Source organism: Protobothrops mucrosquamatus, unplaced genomic scaffold (assembly GCF_001527695.2).
Source record: "Protobothrops mucrosquamatus isolate PMUCROS unplaced genomic scaffold, P.Mucros_1.0 scaffold2299, whole genome shotgun sequence".
NCBI lineage: Eukaryota > Metazoa > Chordata > Lepidosauria > Squamata > Viperidae > Protobothrops > Protobothrops mucrosquamatus.
In genome coordinates, this window is record NW_015388385.1 from 106,072 (window position 1) to 126,116 (window position 20,045).

General features: G+C 45.7%; 1 protein-coding gene across 1 annotated transcript in view; it reads right to left on the bottom strand.

Annotated features, from left to right (window-relative positions):
• The window catches only part of ANKRD24 (ankyrin repeat domain 24), a 60,855-nt gene that overhangs the window by 21,619 nt on the left and 19,191 nt on the right, over window positions 1-20,045 (bottom strand). The window contains exons 8-13 of the mRNA XM_029285824.1: window positions 12,920-13,107; window positions 8,643-8,671; window positions 7,390-7,464; window positions 4,329-4,442; window positions 2,487-2,526; window positions 939-1,033 (exon numbers count right to left, since the gene is read on the bottom strand). Of these exons, the coding sequence (XP_029141657.1) occupies window positions 939-1,033; window positions 2,487-2,526; window positions 4,329-4,442; window positions 7,390-7,464; window positions 8,643-8,671; window positions 12,920-13,107 (541 nt within the window). The remainder of the gene's footprint in view (window positions 1-938; window positions 1,034-2,486; window positions 2,527-4,328; window positions 4,443-7,389; window positions 7,465-8,642; window positions 8,672-12,919; window positions 13,108-20,045) is intronic.

Here is a 20,045-nt window from a genome sequence, read left to right on the forward strand (position 1 = left end):
TGATAATGTTCCCTAGTTGGGTCATAAAATGTCTGCAAGAAAGCAGCCAAGCTCAGAGAGCACCACGGATCTCACAGTTCTCCTTCTCCTCCTCCCTTCCAGCACTGATAATGTTCCCTAGTTGGGTCATAAAACGTCTGCAAGAAAACAAGCAGACTCGGAAAGCACCAAGGACTTCCAGGCCTAAACAATTCCAAGTGACAGCCGCTTAAATAGGAGCCAGCCGTGTGCTGCAGCAGCCAAAAGGCCAACACAGTGCTGGGCTGCATTAACAGAGGGATAGAATCAAGATCACGTGAAGGGTTAATACCACTTTACAAGGCCTTGGTAAGGCCACACTTGGAATACTGCATCCAGTTTTGGTCACCACGATGTAAAAAAAGATGTTGAGACTCTAGAAAGAGTACGGAGAAGAGCAACAAAGATGATTAGGGGCCTGGAGGCTAAAACTATATGGAACGGTTGCTAGAATTGGGTATGTCTAGTTTAATGAAGAGAAGGATGAGGGGGGACAGGATAGCAGTCTTCCAGTATCTCAGGGGCTGCCCCAAAGAAGAGGGAGTCAAGCTATTCTCCAAAGTCCTCAAAGGCAGGACAAGAAGCAACGGGTAGAAGCTAACCAAAGAGAGAAGCAACCTAGAACTAAGGAGAAACTTCCTGACAGTGAGAACAATTAACCAGTGGAACTCCTTGCCTCCAGAAGCGGTGAATGCTCCAACAGTGGAAGTTTTTAAGAAGAGACTGGACAGCCATTTGTCCGAAATGATATAGGGTTTCCTGCCTGAGCAGGGGGTTGGACTAGATGACCTCCAAGGTCCCTTCCAACTTTATTATTATTATTATTATTATTATTATTATTATTATTATTATTATTATTATTATTATTATTATTATTATTTTAAAGGAACGGCTTGATCTTGGAAATATGCCTTCGGTACCTCGCATAACGAAAGCCGGCTTCGCAGCACCTCCAGTTCCTTCCTCAGACTTTCCTTCTCGTTTGCCGTCTCCGCCAGTCGGCGTTGAAGATCCTCTAACTGGGAGACGACAAAAAGAAAAAAAGAAAAACCAAGATTTTATTCCAATTGTGACGCTCGCCTGTTTGGGTGTCTGGTGAATTCTTGTGAACGGACAGGAACGGCCTCGATACGGAGTTACGGAGTTCCGCTGCAGGAGTCCTCGATGGGACTTCAACGTTACCGGCTAGTTGAGTTCAGGCAGGATGCTGGTCTAGACCAAGACAGGATGTGGAGTTTGTGGCTGGAAACTAGGAAAGGGGTCTTTGAATGTGCAGTTGGAAAGAGGCTTCAGGCCTACAGGTTCCCAATGAGGGGGTCAATCAATGTTTGGGTGTCCTTTATAGCCATTAGTCTTTCTTTCTTTTTCTCTTTCTTTCTTTCTTTTTCTTTCTTTCTTTCTTTCTTTTTCTTTCTTTCTTTCTTTCTTTCTTTCTTTCTTCCTCTTTCTTTTTCTTCCTTTCTTTTCTTCCTTCCTTCCTCCCTTTTCTTCCTTCCCTCCCTTTTTCTTTCCTTCCTTTCCTTTTTTTCTTCCTTTCCTTCTTTCCTCCTTCCCTCCCTCCCTCCTTCCTTCCTTTCCTTCCTTTTTCTTTTTCTTTCTTTCTTTCTTTCTTCCTTTCTTTCCTTCCTTCCATCCTTTCCTTCCTCTTTTTCTTTCTTTCTTTCTTTTTCTTTCTTTCTTCCTCTTTCTTTTCCTTCCTTTCTTTTCTTCCTTCCTTCCTCCCTTTTCTTCCTTCCTTCTCTCCTTTTCTTTCCTTCCTTTCCTTTTTTCTTCCTTTCCTTCTTTCCTCCTTCCCTCCCTCCCTCCTTCCTTCCTTCCTTCCCTTCCTTTTTCTTTCTTTCTTTCTTTCTTTCCTTCCTTCCATCCTTTCCTTCCTTCCTTTTTCTTTCTTTCTTTCTTTCTTTCTTTCTTTCTTTCTTTCTTTCTTTCTTTCCTTCCTTCCTTCCATCCTTTCCTTCCTCTTTTTCTTTCTTTCTTTCTCTTTCTTTCTTTCTTTCTTCCTCTTTCTTTCTTTTTCTTCCTTTCTTTTCTTCCTTCCTCCCTCCCTTTTCTTCCTTCCTTCCCTCCCTTTTTCTTTCCTTCCTTTCCTTTTTTTCTTCCTTTCCTTCTTTCCTCCTTCCCTCCCTCCCTCCCTCCCTCCTTCCTTTCCTTCCTTTTTCTTTCTTTCTTTCTTTCTTTCTTTCTTTCTTTCCTTCCTTCCTTCCTTCCTTCCTTCCATCCTTTTCTTCCTCTTTTTCTTTCTTTTTCTTTCTTTCTCTTTCTTTCTTTCTTTCTTTCTTTCTTTCTTTCCTTCCTTCCATCCTTTCCTTCCTTTTTTCTTCCTTCCTTCCTTCCCTCCCTCCCTCCCTCCTTCCCTCCTTGCAATTAGCAAGCAGCCGTTAGGCTCCTCGTCATGTTGTGGTGTGTGACATCATTGGGAGATCAACCCCATGCCTCTCGTCTTGTGTTCCTCTGCTCCAGAATAAGACTCACCTGCTTCTCCAGAAGAGGCAAAGAGCCATTTTGGATCTCCAGCTGCTCCCAGAGGCGAAAGAGGGAGGAAAAAAAAAAGAGGTAAAGTTCACTGCCAGGAAAATGTCTGGTTTATTGACCCATCTCTCGGAACCGCCCTCCCCGGTTCTGGATGACCAGGAAGTAAAATAAAGCATGGAATTAAATGCAGGAACCAAAAATTGATCATCAAGGCTCCTTGCAGGATCTATTTATTTAACGGTACGCTTTATGAATCCTTAGTAAGGCCCACACTTGGAATACAGCATCCAGTTTTGGTCACCACGTTACCCAAAAATGTTGAGACTTTGGGGGAAAAGTGCAAAGAAGAGCAACTAAGATGATTAAAGGCCTGGAGACTAAAACATATGAAGAACGGCTGCAGGATTTGGGTTTGGCCAGTCCAGGAAAAAGAAGAAACAGGTTTGACATGAAAGCAGGATTCCAGTATCTCAGGGGCTGCCCCAAAGAGGAGGGTGTTCTTCCCAGCCTATTGCCGTCCTTGTTAGAGGCACAAGGACCAAACCCCTGCTGATACAATAGGCTGGAAACTTTAAAACAAAACAAAATCCCTTTTATTTGGGTGACAATCCTGTCAATAAGTCCAAAACACAAACAGCAAACCTCAAGTCCAAAGGAAGGAAATAGTCCACAGGAACACGTTGCAAACAAGACGAAAAGACCAGGATTCCAAGAAGCACTTTGCAAACGGTTGCCTTCAGCAACCAGCAACGCCCACACCTCCCCTTTTTATACAGCAGTCCCAGGGCGTTGCCTCTCATTGCCTTCTCCTTTTACTTTGGAGTAGTTGCATAGACTGTTATTGTTTTTCTCTCGCTACTTGACGACGCCTGCGAGCATCAATTAGCACATCCAGGTGTGAGCCTTCCGAATGACTGAGTACGAGGAGTGTGTCGACTCGAAGTAGTCTTTGTGCTGACCTCCCCGGTCCGAGAAGTAGTTCGGCACTCAGGACATTAAGTAGTCTCGGAGGGAGACTGGGACTACCGGGGAGTTGCCGGAGGAGGTGGAGGAGGAGTCTAAGGAGTCACTCAGCTGTTGGGAACACAGGCTGGCACGGAATCACAACAGAGGGGGTCAACCTATTCTCCAAAGCACCAGAGGGCAGGACAAGAAACAATGGATGGAAACTCACCAAAGAGAGAAGCAACCTGGAATTAAGGAGAAACTTCCTAACCGTGAGGAAAAATTAGTGGAATAGCTTATCTTCAGAAGTCGCGGCTGCTTCATCACTCAAGGTTTTTAAGAAGGGACTGGACAGCCACCAGTCTGAAATGGCCTAGGGCAGTGGTGGTGAACCTATGGCACGGGTGCCAGAGGCGGCACTCAGAGCCCTCTCTGTGGGCACGCGCACCGTCACCCCAGCCCCACCTCCTCCCATGGCCCCCTCCTCACCAGCAGCCCCCTCCCTGGAGGAGAGTCACCCCTGGGCATGGCCCACATGAAGCAGCGCAGCCAAGGACATGGTAGCTGGGCAGCGGGGACAAGACCCTGCCCTTGCGTCCCGTCGCACGCAGATGATGCTGCAGGGCACGGGCAGAGGGCGCGGCCGCCATGGTGCTGCTGGGCTACCTGGGGGATCTGTGGTGGGCCACGGAGGTGGTGGGTGGCCCAGTGGGCACAGCGGAGCGGAGACAGGGGTGGGGTGGGGGAGTTTTTGGGCACTCGGTCTCTAAAAGGTTCGCCATCACTGGCATAGGGTCTCCTGCTTGAGCGGGGAGTTGGACTAGAAGACCCCCAAGGTCCCTCCCAGCTCCATTCTGATTGGTTGAAATCTTTATCCAGGGTGGTCTTCAAACACTCACTTCCTGTTTCTGTTTGTCCTGGAGCTGCTCCAATCCCCGGATCTTTTGGAGGAAGTGAGCCCTCTCCTGCCGCAGCTTGGCAATCTCCTCATAGGCATCCCGATCCTCCTAGGAATAGAAAAGGCAGTTGGGGAACGTAGTGTCAGTCCCCTCCTCTCTCTCTCTCTTTCCTCTCTCTCTTTTTCTTTCTCCTTCTCTCTCTCCCTCTTTCTCTCTCTCTTTCTTTCTCCTTCTCTCTTTCCTTTTCTCTCTTTCCTTTTCTCTCTCTCCTTTTCTTTCTCTCCACTCTCTCCTCTCTCTCTCTCTCTCCTTTTCTCTCTCTCCTCTCTTTTTCTCCTCTCTCTCTCTCTCTCCTTCTCTTTTTCTTTCTCTTTTTCTTTCTCCTTCTCTCTCTCTCCTTTTCTTTCTCTCCTTCTGTCTCTCCTCTCTCCTTTTCTCTCTTTCTCTCCTCTCTCTCTCTCCTTTCTCTCTTTCCTTCTCTCCCTCTCTCTTCTCTCTCCTTTTCTTTCTCTCCTTTCTCTCTCTTTCCTTCTCTCCCTCTCTTTCTCTCCTTTTCTCTCTCCTTTTCTCTCTCTCTCTCTTTCTCTTTCTCCTTCTCTCTCTCCTTTTCTTTCTCTCTTCTCTCTCCTCTCTTTCTCTCTCCTTTTCTCTCTCTCCTCTTTTTCTTTCTCCTTCTCTCTCTCCTTCTCTTTCTCTCTTTCTCTTTCTCTCTCTCCTCTCTCTCTTTTCTCTCTCTCTCTCCTTCTCTCTCCTCTTTTCTCTCTCTCTCTCTCTCTCTCTCTCTTTCTCTCTCTCTCTCTCTCCTCTCTCTCTCTCTCAGCCTGACCCAACTCACAGGGTTGTTCTTGTTGTAGGGAAAATAGCTGGAGGAACAGGTATTAGGTATGTTCGGCGTCTCGAGTTATTTATAACAAGTAATAAAGGTGAGATTAAAAAATAATTTTAAAATTTTAAAAAGAGACTCAGGCTGGCTGTTGGTGACTCCTTGGGGCTTGCAGTGATGTCATTATAAACACATCATCAGCGCCTCTTTTAACAGATTTAGCTGGAGCTTCTAAGAGGCAGCTTGTCAACCCATAGCTTTTTTGAAGTTGTGAATGGCGCCAGGGCAAAGTACAGGAAGTCTTCGACTTACAACAGTTTATTTAGTGACCGTTTGAAGTTATACTGGCGTTGAAAAAAAAGTGAATTATGGCCGTTTTTCACGCTAATCACTGTTGCATCGTTCCTCAGGATCATGTGATCAGAAGTCAAAGGCTTGGCAACTGGCATGTACCTAGGATGGTTGCAGCCTCCCAGGGGTCACGTGACCCCCTCTCGCGACCTCTTGACAAGCAAAATCAATGGGAAAAGACAGATTTACTTCACAATCCCATTACTTAGCAACTGCAATAATTCGCTTATCAACTGTGGCAAGCAAGGTCGTAAAATGGGGCAAAGTTCACTTAAAATCTGTCTCACTTAGCAATGAAAATTTTGGGCCCAATTGCGGTCGTAAGTCGAGGACTTCCTGTACAAGCCAACTTCGGTGGGTTTTTTTTTTCTGCTTTGTGTTTTGTTTTCTTAATTAAATTTCTCCGGGTTCCCGTTTCACCAAATATCCTAAAAGGCTAAAGGAATAGAACAGAATGTAGGATAGAATAGAATAGAATAGAATAGAATAGAATAGAATAGAATAGAATAGAATAGAATAGAATAGAATAGAACAGGCTGGAATGGAATGGAATGGAATGGAGTGGAGTGGAGTGGAATAGAGCAGAAATAGAATAGAATAGAATAGAATAGAATAGAATAGAATAGAATAGAATAGAATAGAATAGAATAGAATAGAATTATAGGATAGGATAGGATAGGATAGAATTTAGAATAAAATAGAATAGAATAAAATAGAATAGAATTTAGAATAGAATTTAGAATAAAATAGAATTATAGAATAGAATAGAATAGAATAGAATATAGAATAGAACAGAATAGAATAGAATAGAATAAAATAGAATTTAGAATAGAATAGAATTTAGAATAGAATTATAGAATAGAATATAGAATATAAAATATAAAATAGAATAGAATAGAATAGAATAGAATAGAATATAGAATATAGAATATAAAATATAAAATAGAATAGAATAGAATAGAATTATAGAATAGGATAGGATAGAATTTAGAATAAAATAGAATAGAATAAAATAGAATAGAATTTAGAATAGAATAGAATAGAATTATAGAATAGAATAGAATATAGAATAGAACAGAATAGAATAGAATAAAATAGAATTTAGAATAGAATAGAATTTAGAATAGAATTATAGAATAGAAGATAGAACATAGAACATAAAATATAAAATATAGAATAGAATAGAATAGAATAGAATAGAATAGAATAGAATAGAACAGTGATGGCAAATCTTTTAGAGACCGAGTGCCCAAAAACCGCCCCCCCACCCCCGTCCCCACTCCGCCCTGCCCACTGGGCCACCCACCACCTCCACGGCCCACCACAGATCACCCAGACAGCCCAGCAGCGCCATGCTGGCCATGCCCTCCACCCGTGCCCCACAGCATCATCTGCACGCAATGGGGCACAAGGGCGGAGTCTTGTCCCCGCTGCCCAGCTACCATGTCCTTGGCTCCACTGTTTCGTGTGGGCCGCACCCAGGGGTGACTCTCCTCCGGGGGGGGCTGCTGGTGAGGAGGGGGCCGTGGGGGGAGGCGGGGCTGGGGAGACGGTGCGTGTGCCCACAGAGAGGGCTCCGAGTGCCGCCTCTGGCACCCGTGCCATAGGTTCGCCACCACTGGAATAGAATAACAAGAGTTGGAAGGGACCTTGGAGGTCTTCTAGTCAACCCCCTTCTCAAGCAGGAAACCCTATACCATTTCCACCTTCCAGAATGCTTTCCCACTTTCTAGTGGAGCCAAGAGCCCTGGATATCCCAGTCAGCCCCCCCTTCCACTCCCCCATGTCAGAATGGTGCCTTTTCAGCCCAAGGGACGCGTGGGCTCCCCCATCTCTTTCTTTAGGGGACAATCTGGGCACAGGAGCCCCTCGGCCTCCTACCTGGTTGGGGCTGCTGTTGGGGGGCGGGGGTGCCTTCCGCTTCCTTGGACTGTTGCTCTTCTCCTTGCAGAGAGACTGTCGGGAGGAAGATGCCTGAGGATGGAGAGAAGCAGGAGGGCGGAGGGAGGGAGAGGAAGACGGGAGAAAAAGGAGGGAGGGAGGAAGAAAAAGGAAAGGGAGGGAGGGGGAAGGGGGAAAGAGAAGGGGAGGGGAGGAAGGAAGAGAGGGCAGGGGGAAGGGAAAAAAGAGGGAAGAAGGGAGGGAGAGAGCAAGAGAAGGGAGGGGGAGGAAGGAAGAAAGGGAGGACGGGGAAGGGGAAAAGGAGGGAGGGAGAGAGCAATGGGGAAGGGGGAAGGGAGAAAGGGAGGGAAGAGGGGGGAGAAGGGAGGGATGGAGAATGGAGAAAGAAGGGAGGGAGAAAGAGAAAGGAGGGAGGGATGGGGAGAAAGAGGAGGGAGGGAGAGGGAGGGGAGGGAGCGCGAGAGGAGAAAGAAGGGAGGGAGAAAGAAGGGAGAGAATGAGAAAGAGAAAGGAGAGAGGGAAAAAGAGAATGGAAGGAGGGAAAGAGGGAGGGAGGGGGAGAAAGGGGAAGGAGAAAGAGAAGGGAGGGAAGGATGGGGAGAAAGGAGGGAGGGAGGGAGAGAAGGGAGGGAGGGAGGAGAGGGGGACAAAGGGAGGGGAGGGAGGGAGAGGAGAAAGAAGGGAGGATGAAAGAGAAGGGAGAGGGAATGAGAAAGAGAAAGGAGAGAGGGAAAAAGAGAATGGAGGGAGGGAAAGAGGGAGGGAAGGGGAGAAAGAGAAGGGAGAGGGAGGGGGATGAAGGGAGGGGAGGGAGGGAGAGAGAGGAGAAAGAAGGGAGGGAGGAAGAAAGAGAAGGGAGGGAATGAAAAAGAGAAAGGAGAGGGAAAAAGTGGAGGGAGAGAAAGAGAGAGGGAGGGGGAGAAAGAAGGGAGGGAGAAAGAGAAGGGAGAATGAGAAAGAGAAGGGAGAGAGGGAGGGAAGAGGGGAGGATGAAGGGAGGGGAGGGATGGAGAATGGAGAAAGAAGGGAGGGAGAAAGAGAAGGGAGAATGAGAAAGAGAAAGGAGAGAGGGAAAAAGATTAGGGAGGGAAGGAGGGAGGGAGGGAGGGCAAGGACGTGGGCCGAGGGAAAGGGGGAGGGAGGGGGAAGGGAGGGAGGGAGGAGGATTAAGACCGGATCTCCCACCTGCTGCTGCTGCCGCCCGGGAGTCCTTTTGGGTGGGGAAAGATTACCTGAGAAGACAAGTTGGCTGATTCTTCCTCTGCAAAAAAGACAAAAACATCAAAGGGATATTTCAGGTCAGAACGGCTGGCAAGCAGGCCTCCAATTTGGGGCGTGGGGGGGTTGACCCCGGGCCCCTGGGAAACAGCCCCCAAACAGCCGGATGCCTAAACTAGGGGAAGGGGCTTATGGAGACCCCCCCTCATTGCTGGGAGGTCTGTCAGGGGTCTCCAACAAGATGCCACTTAGGATAGGAACATACCAGGGCTTTGATTACAGCTTATTTACAGGTGAGGGAGGGGCTGGAAACCCGGTTAGTTAGAGTCTGGTTAGTTTTTCGCTTGCCGAGGAGAAGAAGGCAACAGACCGGGATGGAACTGCTAGACAGGCAGTCCTCGACTTACGACCACAATCGAGCCCAAAATTTCCGTTGCTAAACGAGACCCTCGTTAAGCGAGTCGTGCCCCGCTTTACAGCCTGTCTTGGCCGAAGTTGTTAAGCGAATCATTGCAGGGGTTAAGTTCGTGAGGCGGTTGTTAAGTGAATCTGGCTTCAGTCAGAAGTTCGCAAAAGGGGGATCGCGTGAACCCCCCGGGGACGCCGCAACCGTCATAATCGTGAGTCGGTCCCCCAGCGTCTGGAATTTCGATCACGTGACCACAATAGCCGTTCAATCTGAAAAACGGTCGTCAGTCCCTTTTTTTCAACGCTGTTGTAACTTCAAATGGTCACTAAACAAACGGTTGTAAGTCCGGGACGACCTGGATAAGGCATCCTCTTGTCTTCTCACACCCTTAAGAGGGCAGAAAAAGAAGCAGGGACTTGACACTAGGCTAGTCCTCAACTCGCAACCATAACTGAGACCAGAATTTTAATTTTAACGTTAAGTCATGACGGTCTTAGGTCGAGGTACCCAGAGCCGATTTTACCACCATTTTTAATGCATTCATGAAACGAACCGTGTGGTTGTAAGTCTGAATCAATTTTGCAGAAAAACGTCACCTGTCACAGTTCCATGATGGTGGGAGGATGCAACCAGTCGTAAATGTGAGCGGGGAGGGCAAACATCCAAAATGTGGTCACATGGTCAGTGACATTTTACGACATCCCAAAGTGCTTTACAAGCCATAAATCGCCCTTTGTGAGGCCATTCCTTAAACAATCGAACATACATCATAAATACATCATAAAGAGACTTTAGGGACTGTTGGGGTAGAGCAGGGGTCTTCCAACTTGGCCCTTTGATGACTGGTGGACTTCAACTCCCAGAATTCCTCAGACAGCCATTTTGATGAAACTGCAGGCTTGGATCCAGACCAGGGGTCTTCAAACTTGGCCCTTTGATGGCTGGTGGACTTCAACTCCCAGAATACCTCAGTCGGCCATTTTGATGAAACTGCGGGCTTAGATCCAGATCAGGGGTCTTCAAACTTGGCCCTTTTATGACTTGTGGACTTCAACTCCCAGAATTCCTCAGACAGCCATTTTGATGAAACTGCGGGCTTGGATCCAGACCAGGGGTCTTCAAACTTGGCCCTTTTATGACTTGTGGACTTCAACTCCCAGAATACCTCAGTCGGCCATTTTGATGAAACTGCGGGCTTGGATCCAGATCAGGGGTCTTCAAACTTGGCCCTTTTATGACTTGTGGACTTCAACTCCCAGAATTCCTCAGCCAGGCACGCGTGCCTTGCTGAGGAATTCTGGGAGTTGAAGTCCACAAGTCATAAAAGGGCCAAGTTTGAAGACCCCTGGGGTAGAGTCCCTGACAGTAGAAACTGCCAGCCAGTAAAATACAGCTAGTCCCCGACTTACAACAGTTCATTTAGTGACCGTTCAAAGGTACAATGCCACTGACTTAGTAGCGTTGTTCACACTTAACGCCCGTGGCAGCATCCCCACGGTCAGTGTTCAGACGCTTGGCAACTGACTCATATTCGGCTTTTAATTATTGTATTTGTATTGTAGTTTTTATGAGGCTGTTAGCCGCCCTGAGTCCCATGAGGAGAAGGGCGGGGTATAAATTAAATTAATAAATAAATAAATAAATAAATATTCAGGACAGTGGCTGTGTCCCAGGGCCTGAGCCCTGGGGGCGCAGTGGTTAGGATGCAGTACTGCAGGCTAATTCTGCGGAGTGCCAACTGCCAGCACTTTGGCAGTTCGGTCCTGATGGGCTCAAGGTGGACTCAGCCTTCCGTCCTTCCGAGGTCGGTAAAATGAGGACCCAGATTGTTGCAGGCAAATAGGCTGACTCTGTAAACTGCTTAGAGAGGGCTGGAAAGGACTGCTAAGAGCTATATAAGTCTAAGTGCCTATTCTATTCTATATTCTATTTTCTAGTCTATTTTCTATTCTAGTCTATTTTCTATTCTAGTCTATTTCTATTCTAGTCTATTTTCTATTCTAGTCTAGTCTATTTTCTATTCTAGTCTATTCTAGTCTATTTTCTATTCTATTCTATTTCTATTCTATTGTATTTTCTATTCTATATTCTATTTTCTATTCTATTTTCTATTCTATTCTATTTTCTATTCTATATTCTATTTTCTATTCTATTTTCTATTCTATTCTATTTTCTATTCTATTTTCTATTCTATTTTCTATTCTATTCTATTTTCTATTCTATTTTCTATTTTCTATTCTATTTTCTATTCTATATTCTATTTTCTATTCTATTTTCTATTCTATTCTATTTTCTATTCTATTTTCTATTCTATTCTATTTTCTATTCTATTCTATTCTATTTTCTATTCTATTTTCTATTCTATTCTATTCTATTTTCTATTCTATTTTCTATTCTATATTCTATTTTCTATTCTATTTTCTATTCTATATTCTATTTTCTATTCTATTTTCTATTCTATTCTATTTTCTATTCTATATTCTATTTTCTATTCTATTTTCTATTTTCTATTCTATATTCTATTTTCTATTCTATTTTCTATTCTATTTAATCAATTCTATTCTAGTCTATTTTCTATTCTATTCTATTTCTATTCTGTTCTGTATTCTATTCTATTTTCTATTCTATTCTATTTTCTATTCTATATTCTATTTTCTAGTCTATTTTCTAGTCTATTCTATTCTAGTCTATTTTCTATTCTATTCTATTTCTATTCTATTCTATATTCTATATTCTATTCTATTCTATTTTCTATTCTATTCTATTTTCTATTCTATTCTATTTTCTATTCTATATTCTATTTTCTAGTCTATTTTCTAGTCTATTTTCTATTCTATTTAGTCTATTCTATTCTATATTCTATTCTATTTTCTATTCTATTTTCTATTCTATTTTCTATTCTATTTTCTATTCTATTCTATTCTTTATTTTCTATTCTGTTCTATTTTCTATTTTCTATTCTATATTCTATATTCTATTCCATTCCATTCTATTCTATATTCCAATTCCAATTCTATTCTTTTGAATTCATTTCTAATTCTATTCTTTCTATCCCATTCTACTCTAGACTCTTGGTGACACAGTTGTTAGAATACAGTATTGCATGGTGACTCTGCTCACTGCCAGCAGTTCGATCCTGACCCACTCAAGATTGACCCATCCTTCCGAGTTTGGTAAAAGAAGGACCCAGATTGTTTGGGGGGCAAGAGGCTAACTCTATAAATCGCTTAGAGAGGCCTGTAAAAGCACTATGAAGTGATATATGTGCTATTGCTAACTATCATCTATCTATCATATCTCTCTGTTTACCTATCTCTATTTTCTGTCTATCTACAATATCTATCTATCACTGTCTATGTCAAGCCTGACTCGACTCCATAGTTGCCTACAACGGCGTTCGCTCGCAGCTTTGCCAAACAGTGGTGGGAGGAGGGAGGTGAATTCCTAAGAGCGAGAGGAAGAGACTATGGAATGCAAGTGAACCGTCAGTTGTCGGGGAGATGTTATCTACCAAGGCCGAGTGATGAAGAACGTTTTGACCGGAGTAGACAGTTTTTCCCAAAGCAATAGAACTTGGTGGTTTCTTGCAGATGTTTCACGACACCCAGTGCACTAATGATGTTACCTAGCTGGGTAATATAACGTCTGCAAGAAAACAGTCAAGCTCAGAGAGCACCAAGGACCTTGGATGTGAAAAGTCCTTCAAGGGGTCAACGCAAGGGGAGAAAGCCCACCTCCAATCCAGCTGAAGGACATTGTGAGTGTCTTCCTGGCCAATCCAGACTTCTCTTTGAAGGACCCTGTCCCAATTCCTCCGGGGAAGCCAGCAAACCCTCTTCCTTCAACAGGACTAGCCTCAGGGAAGCAGAGCTGGGGTCTTACCGCTGGCCCAAGAGTGGCGTTGGGCAGCCTCTTGGAGATAATGTTGAATGAGGGCATTGCCCATCGCGGCTCCGTAATGCGCGGCATCGCGGCCCGTGGCATCGATGAGGCCGACCCGTGCCCCCCCGTGGATGAGCGCCTCAACTGTCTCCACACTGCCATTCTCACACGCCACCATCAGGGCTGTTCTGAAGCAAAGAGAGGCACCGTCACTCCGAGGAGAGGACCTCAAGGTTGGTATTACAGAAGTAACTCTCAAAATGCTACCAAGTGTTAGTCATTGAATACTTTGAAAACTTCTTGAGACTGTCCAGTTTGTTACCTAGTTTGGTCATGAAATGTCTGCAAGAAAACCACCCAGCTCAGAGAGCACCAAGGACCTCACAGCCTTCCTCTTCCTCCTCCTCCTCTTCTCTCCTCTCTACAATCTCCACCCCCTTCTAGCACTGATATTGTTACCTAGTTGGGTCATGAAATGTCTGCAAGAAAANCCCCCCCCCCCCCCCCCAGTTTCCTCACCGGCCTTTCTGGTCTCTGGCGTTAACGGCAGCTCCGCGGTGTAGTAAGTAGTGGCAGAGCTCCGGGTGGTTCATCCTGGCGGCCAGCATGAGAGGGGTCACCCCATCCTGGCAGGAGAAAGCGGGGGAAACAATGCCCGGTCAGTTAAAAACATCTTTGCCTTCGTCATAGCAAGTTCATCGCCACTGGGTGGGAAGCATCCACTCGGACGCTCTCCTTCCTTCCCTTGAAGGGGCTGCTTATGGGAGGCAGGAGGGGAAGGCAGGACAGGAGGAGGAGGAGGAAGGAGGAGAAGGAGAAAAGAGGAGAAGGAGAAGAGGAAACGGGAGGAAGGAGAGGGAAAGGAGAAGAGGAAGGAAGGAAAAGGAGAAAAGGAAACAGGAGGAAGTGGAGGAGGAGAAAGAGGAGGAGGAGAGAAAAAGACAGAGAAGAGAAGGAGAAGAAAGTAAAGGATGAGAGAAAACAGGAGGGTATGGAGGAGGAGGAGGAGGAGGAGGAGAGAAAGAAAAGGAGAAGAGGAAAGGAGAAGGAGAAGAGAAACAGGAGGAGGAGGAGGAGGAGGAGAGAAAGAAAAGGAGAAGAGGGAAGAGAAGGAGGAGGAGAAAAGGAAACGGGAGGAGGTGAAAGAGGAAATAGAAGAGGAAGAGGATAAGGAGAGAGAAAAAGACAGAAGAGAAGGAGAAGAAAGTAAAGGATAAGAAAAAACAGGAGGGTATGGAGGAGGAGGAGGAGAGAAAGAGAAGGAGAAGAGGAAACAGGAGGAGGAGAAGGAAGAGAAAAGGAGAAGAGGGAAGAGAAGGAGAAGGAGAAAAGGAAACGGGAGGAGGTGAAGGAGGAGAAGGAGGAGGAAATAGAAGATGAGGAGGAGGAAAAGGAGAGAGAAAAAGACAGAGAAGAAGAGAAGGAGAGGAAAGTAAAGGATGAGAGAAAACAGGAGGGTATAAAGGAGGGGGAAGAGAAGGAGAAGAGGAAAGAGAAGAAGAAGAGGAAACAGGAGGGAGAAGAAGGCCAAAAAGGAGAAGAAGAGAAGGAGAAAAGGAAACAGGAGGAGGAGGAGGAGGAGGAGGAGGAGGAGGAAATGGAAGAGGAGGAGGAGAGAAAAAAAGACAAAGAGAAGAAGAGAAGGAGAGGAAAGTGATAAGAGAAAACAGGAGAGTATGGAGGAGGAGAAGCAGGAGGAGGAAAAGAGGAGAAAGTGATACAGAAGGAGAAGGTGGGAAGGAGAAGAGGAAAGAGAAGAAGGAGAAGAGGAAACAGGAGGAAGAAGTGAAAGAGGAGGAGGAGGAAAAGGAGAGAAAAGAGAAGAAAGACAAAGGAGAAGGAGAGGAAAGGATAAGAAAAAACAGGAGGAGGAGGAGGATGGGAGAAGGAGGAAATGTAATTTTTTTTTTTACAAATTACACACCTGTCATGGTTTCGACTGATGAAAAACTCTTTGAAGAACTTTGAGGCACTGTTTACCTTAAAGAATCTTTCTTCGAGTGGCATGGCATCGGCAGGGACACGGTCGAAGCCGAAAATCTGGATTCCCCTCCCCTGAGCCCATAGTATCAAAGCACCATTCCCTCCTCCGATTTGCAGTCATAGCTCACATTCCCCAATTAGCTTGAAATGCAGGCCTTCCCTCCAGTTCTCCAACCCACCACTTCTTTTCATCTCTTGTTCCAAACAACCTTGAATCACACATTACTACGGTCTTGTTATTTCTCACTAATTCCCATCCACGTTCTTCCTCCTCCCCCCTCCCCTAGTATCATCTAATTCTAACTCAATCCTTTCATTCGGTTGGGAGAACAAAAGAAGGAAAAATGAAGGGACGCCAGAAATGGGCCAAGCTGAGCCTGAACGGGCCAGGATGGAGGTCGGGTTCTTACCTGGTCCTTGGTGTTCAAAGAAGCCTTGAAGTCACAAAGAATTTCCAAGCAAGAGATAGACCCATGGATGGCTGGAAAGATTAAAAATAAAAAGAGGGCAAAAGAGACACTTTCTTAACGGGAACGGTCTTTCACCGCAAGACAAACCAAACGAGAATCCATGCAGCTTCACTGACAATCGCCGGGATCCTTTTGTAAGATTTACCTGAAATTTACAACTTCCTGTTCTCTTGAGCAGGGCTTTTCAACCAGTGGTACGGGTACCACCTGTGGTACATTGGCACCTGGCAGGTGGTACGCGACCATCCTAGAAAAGTGGTAGCGGGGGAGGGGAATGGGCTGAACCGGTGGCAGCACCGCACAAGTCTGAGCGAGAGACGGCTGGAGCTGCAGGGCTGTCAGGGCTCAGCGGAAGCGCCAGGATCAGTGCCGCTTTCCAGCTGATCAGCGCTTCTTCGGGGCTGTCAGGGCTCAATGGAAGCGCCAGGATCAGCGCCAGGCTCCAGCTGGAGCTCGGCGCTGATCCTGGTGCTTCTGCTGAGCCCAGAAGCAGCTCCGATCAGCCGGAATGTTGCAGCATCTCCAGGGTCTTGTGATTTACATTCAGATGCTTGGCAACTGATTCATATTTATGACGGTCACAGTGTCCCAGGGTCATGTGAAGTGACCAAAACCTGCTGCAACCACCCAGCAGACGGGGGGGGAATAAAAACCAAACACCCCCCACCCCACCCCCGCTGCCAATCCTCAACAGAAATGCTCACAACAATGAAAACCTCGGACAGGAGGAAGAGCGCCGCCGGGCGGGCAGGCAGGTGTCTTGCTCGGCTGTGGCTTGGGGGGCCCTTTTTTCAGTGCCATTGTAACGTCAAACAATCACTAAGCGAACTGTTGTAAGTCGAGGACGACCTGTACTTCATCACTTTTTTCCTCTTTTTTTTTTGGTCATCAAGTTTTTGACACCATGCTAGGCGACTGGTGGTACTCGGATGTTGCCATATCCTAAAAGTGGTACAATGGGTGAAAAGGTTGAAAAGCCCTACTCTTGAGTACGGACAGTCCTCCACTTACGACCGCAACGGAGTCTCAATTTTATGCTGCGAGGCGAGGCATTCGTGAAGCGCGTTTTGTCCCACTTTACGACCTTCCTTGCCAAAGTCGTTCAGTGAATGACTGCAATTATTCTGTTAGTAAGCCAGTTGTTAAATGAATCTGGCTTCCCCCCCACACACTGACTTTGCTTGTTGGAAGGTCGCAAAAGGGGATCACGGGAGCCTCCCAGGACTCCGCAACCGTCATAAATATGAGACAGTTGCCAAGCGTCTGAATTTTGATCACGTAATCACGGGGGATGCCGCAATGGTCCTAAGTCTGAAAAACAGCCATAGGTCACTTTTTTCAGCACCGTTGTAACTGTGAACAGTCACTAAATGAACGGTTGTAAGTCGAGGACTACCTGTGCTGTGGGTTTTAAACTTCAAGGGGAAGGATGCGACTTCCAGGCCTAAACAATTCCAAGTGACAGCCGCTTATGTATGAGCCAGCCGTGTGCTGCAGCTGCCAAAAAGGCCAACACAGTGCTGGGCTGCATTAACAGAGGGATAGAATCAAGATCACGTGACGTGTTAATACCACTTTACAAGGCCTTGGTAAGGCCACACTTGGAATCCTGCATCCAGTTTTGGTCACCACGATGTAAAAAAGATGTTGAGACTTTGGAAAGAGTACAGAGAAGAGCAACAAAGATGATTAGGGGACTGGAGGCTAAAGCATATAAGGAACGGCTGCTGGAATTGGGTATGTCTCATTTAATGAAGAGAAGGATGAGGGGGGACAGGATAGCAGTCTTCCAATATCTCAGGGGCTGCCCCAAAGAAGAGGGAGTCAAGCTATTCTCCAAAGCACCTGAAGGCAGGACAAGAAGCAACGGATGGAAACTCATCAAGGAGAGAAGCAACCTAGAACTAAGGAGAAACTTCCTGACAGTGAGAACAATTAACCAGTGGAACAACCTGCCTCCAGAAGTGATGAATGCTCCAACACTGGAGGTTTTTAAGATGAGATTGGACAGCCATTTGTCTGAAATGGGATAGGGTTTCCTGCCTGAGCAGGGGGTTGGACTAGAAGACCTCCAAGGTCCCTTCCAACTCTTGTTATTCTATTCTATACATTATACTGCATTGGTGAGGCCACACTTGGAATAGTGTGTCCAGTTTGGGTCACCATGATAGAAAAAAGATGGTGAGACTCTAGAAAGAGTGTGGAGAACTTACCTGCATGGTGGAGTGCTGTCCTTCCCTGGCTATCGGCTACATCAACGGGGCAGGAAGACTTAGAGGCGAGAGAGAAAAACTGAGCGTCAAAAATTCAATGAAAGTTGGATTCTGACGTTTATTTATTTGGGAGTAACCCTGATCAGAATAAGAGAAGTTTGCAAAGATTTCAATGTTACCTTCCTCCCAGTGCAGGAAATTAGACAGATGTCACCATCTTTTTTCTCCTATCTTCTCCATGGCCTTCTGGAATTGCTCTAAATTTTAAATAAAGTCATCTTTCTCTCAGTTCTCCCCAAAAATGTTAAATCCTTTTCCATCTCTCTATCTATAACTTGTGCCTTACTTTCCAAAACTTCCACTTTATCCATAATTTAATTCTCCAGCCATTCCAACCAAAGATTCTTCAATCTTCTTAAACTTAAACTTAAACTTGAACTTGAACTTAAACTTAAACTAAGGAAAAACTTGCTAACAGTGAAGAGAATTAACCAGTGGAACAGCTAGCCTCCAGAAATCGTGGGTGCACCAACACTGGAGGTTTTTAAGAAGAGACTGGACAGCCACTTGTCTGAGACAGTATAGGTTCTCCTGCTTGAGCAGGGGGCTGGACTAGAAGACCTTCAAGGTCCCTTCCAACTCTCTTATTCTATTCTATTCTATTCTATTCTATTCTATTCTATTCTATTCTATTCCAGTCTAGTCTAGTCTAGTCTAGTCTATTTATTCCATATTCTATTCTATTCTATTCTATTCTATTCCAGTCTATTCTATTCTATTCTATTCTATTCTATTTATTCCCTATTCTATTATATTCCATTCCATTCCATTCCAGTCTATTCTANTCTTCTTCTTCTTCTTCTTCTTCTTCTTCTTCTTCTTCTTCTTCTTCTTCTTCTTCTCTCCTCTCTACAATCCCCATCCCCTTCTAGCACTGATAATGTTACCTAGTTGGGTCATGAAATGTCTGCAAGAAAACCACCAAGTTCAGAGAGCACCAAGGACCCCATCGTCCTGCTCCTCCTCCTCCTCCATCATTCTGCAAGCTCCACTCCTATTAAGCACTGATAACGTTACCTAGTCTGTTAATGAAACGTCTGCAAGAAAACCACCCAGCTCAGAGAGCACCAAGGACCCCCACAAGAGGCGATTTCTACAAGAAAAGGCTTGGCCTGTGTCCCATCAGCCCAGTTCAAAATTTGGACAGGAAGACATTTCTGAGGGACTTAGATCCCTTTACTATAAGATCCGAAGCCTATCTCCTCAGGTGTGGATTTCATCCTTGGTTCCCTGCAGCTTCTGAAGAGCGAGTTCACCGGAGGATCTCGAGGTGTTTCCAAAGCTTAACATCCCGGCACGGACCAGTTGGACAATTCGAGAAACAAACTGCAGCCGTCGCCCCCGGAAAATCTTTTTTAAAAAGACGGCATTTATCCAGTGGTGGGATTCAAATAGGGGAACAACCGGTTCTCTGCGTGGATGCAACTTCCGGAAGTCCATTCTGGACCTAGGCCACAAAAAATTAGCTACCGGTTCTGCCGAAGTGGTGCGAACTGGCTGAATCCCACCACTGGAGGAAGGGAAATATTTGATGAGGAAGGAAGGAAGGAAGATATTTGATGGGGAAGGAAGGACAGAAAGAGGAAAAGAAGGAAGGAAGAGAGGGAGGGAGGCAGTGGTGGGATTCAAATAGGGGAACAACCGGTTCTCTGCATGGATGCCGCTTCCGGAAGTCCGTTCTGGACCTAGGCAACAAAAAATTAGCTACCGGTTCTGCCGAACTGGTGCGAATTGGCTGAATCCCATCACTGGAGGAAGGAAAGTATTTGATGAGGAAGGAAGGAAGGAAGGAAGGAAGGAAGGAAGGAAGGAAGGAAGGAAGGAAGGAAGGAAGATATTTGATGGGGAAGGAAGGACAGAAAGAGGAAAAGAAGGAAGGGAGAGAGGGAGAGAGGGAGGCAGTGGTGGGATTCAAATAGGTGAACAACCATTTCTCTGGGTGACTGCCACTTCCGGAAGTCTATTCTGGGCCTGGGCCACAAAAAATTAACTACCGGTTCTGCCAAACTGGTGCAAACCGGCTGAATCCCACCACTGGGTTGATAGATATAGATAGATAGATAGATAGATAGATAGATAGATAGATAGATAGATAGATAGATAGATAGATAGATAGATAGATAGATAGATAGACAGACAGACAGACAGACAGACAGACAGACAGACAGACAGACAGACCTAGATGAGATAGATAGATAGATAGACAGACAGACAGACAGACAGACAGACAGACCTAGATGATTGATTCAATGGTAGGATTCAAATAGATGAACAACCGGTTCTCTGTGTCGATGCTGGTTCCGGAAGTCCATTCTGGGCCTGAGCCACAAAAAATTAGCTACCGGTTCTGCCGAACTGGTGCGAACCGGCTGAATCCCACCACCGCATTTATCCAGTTAG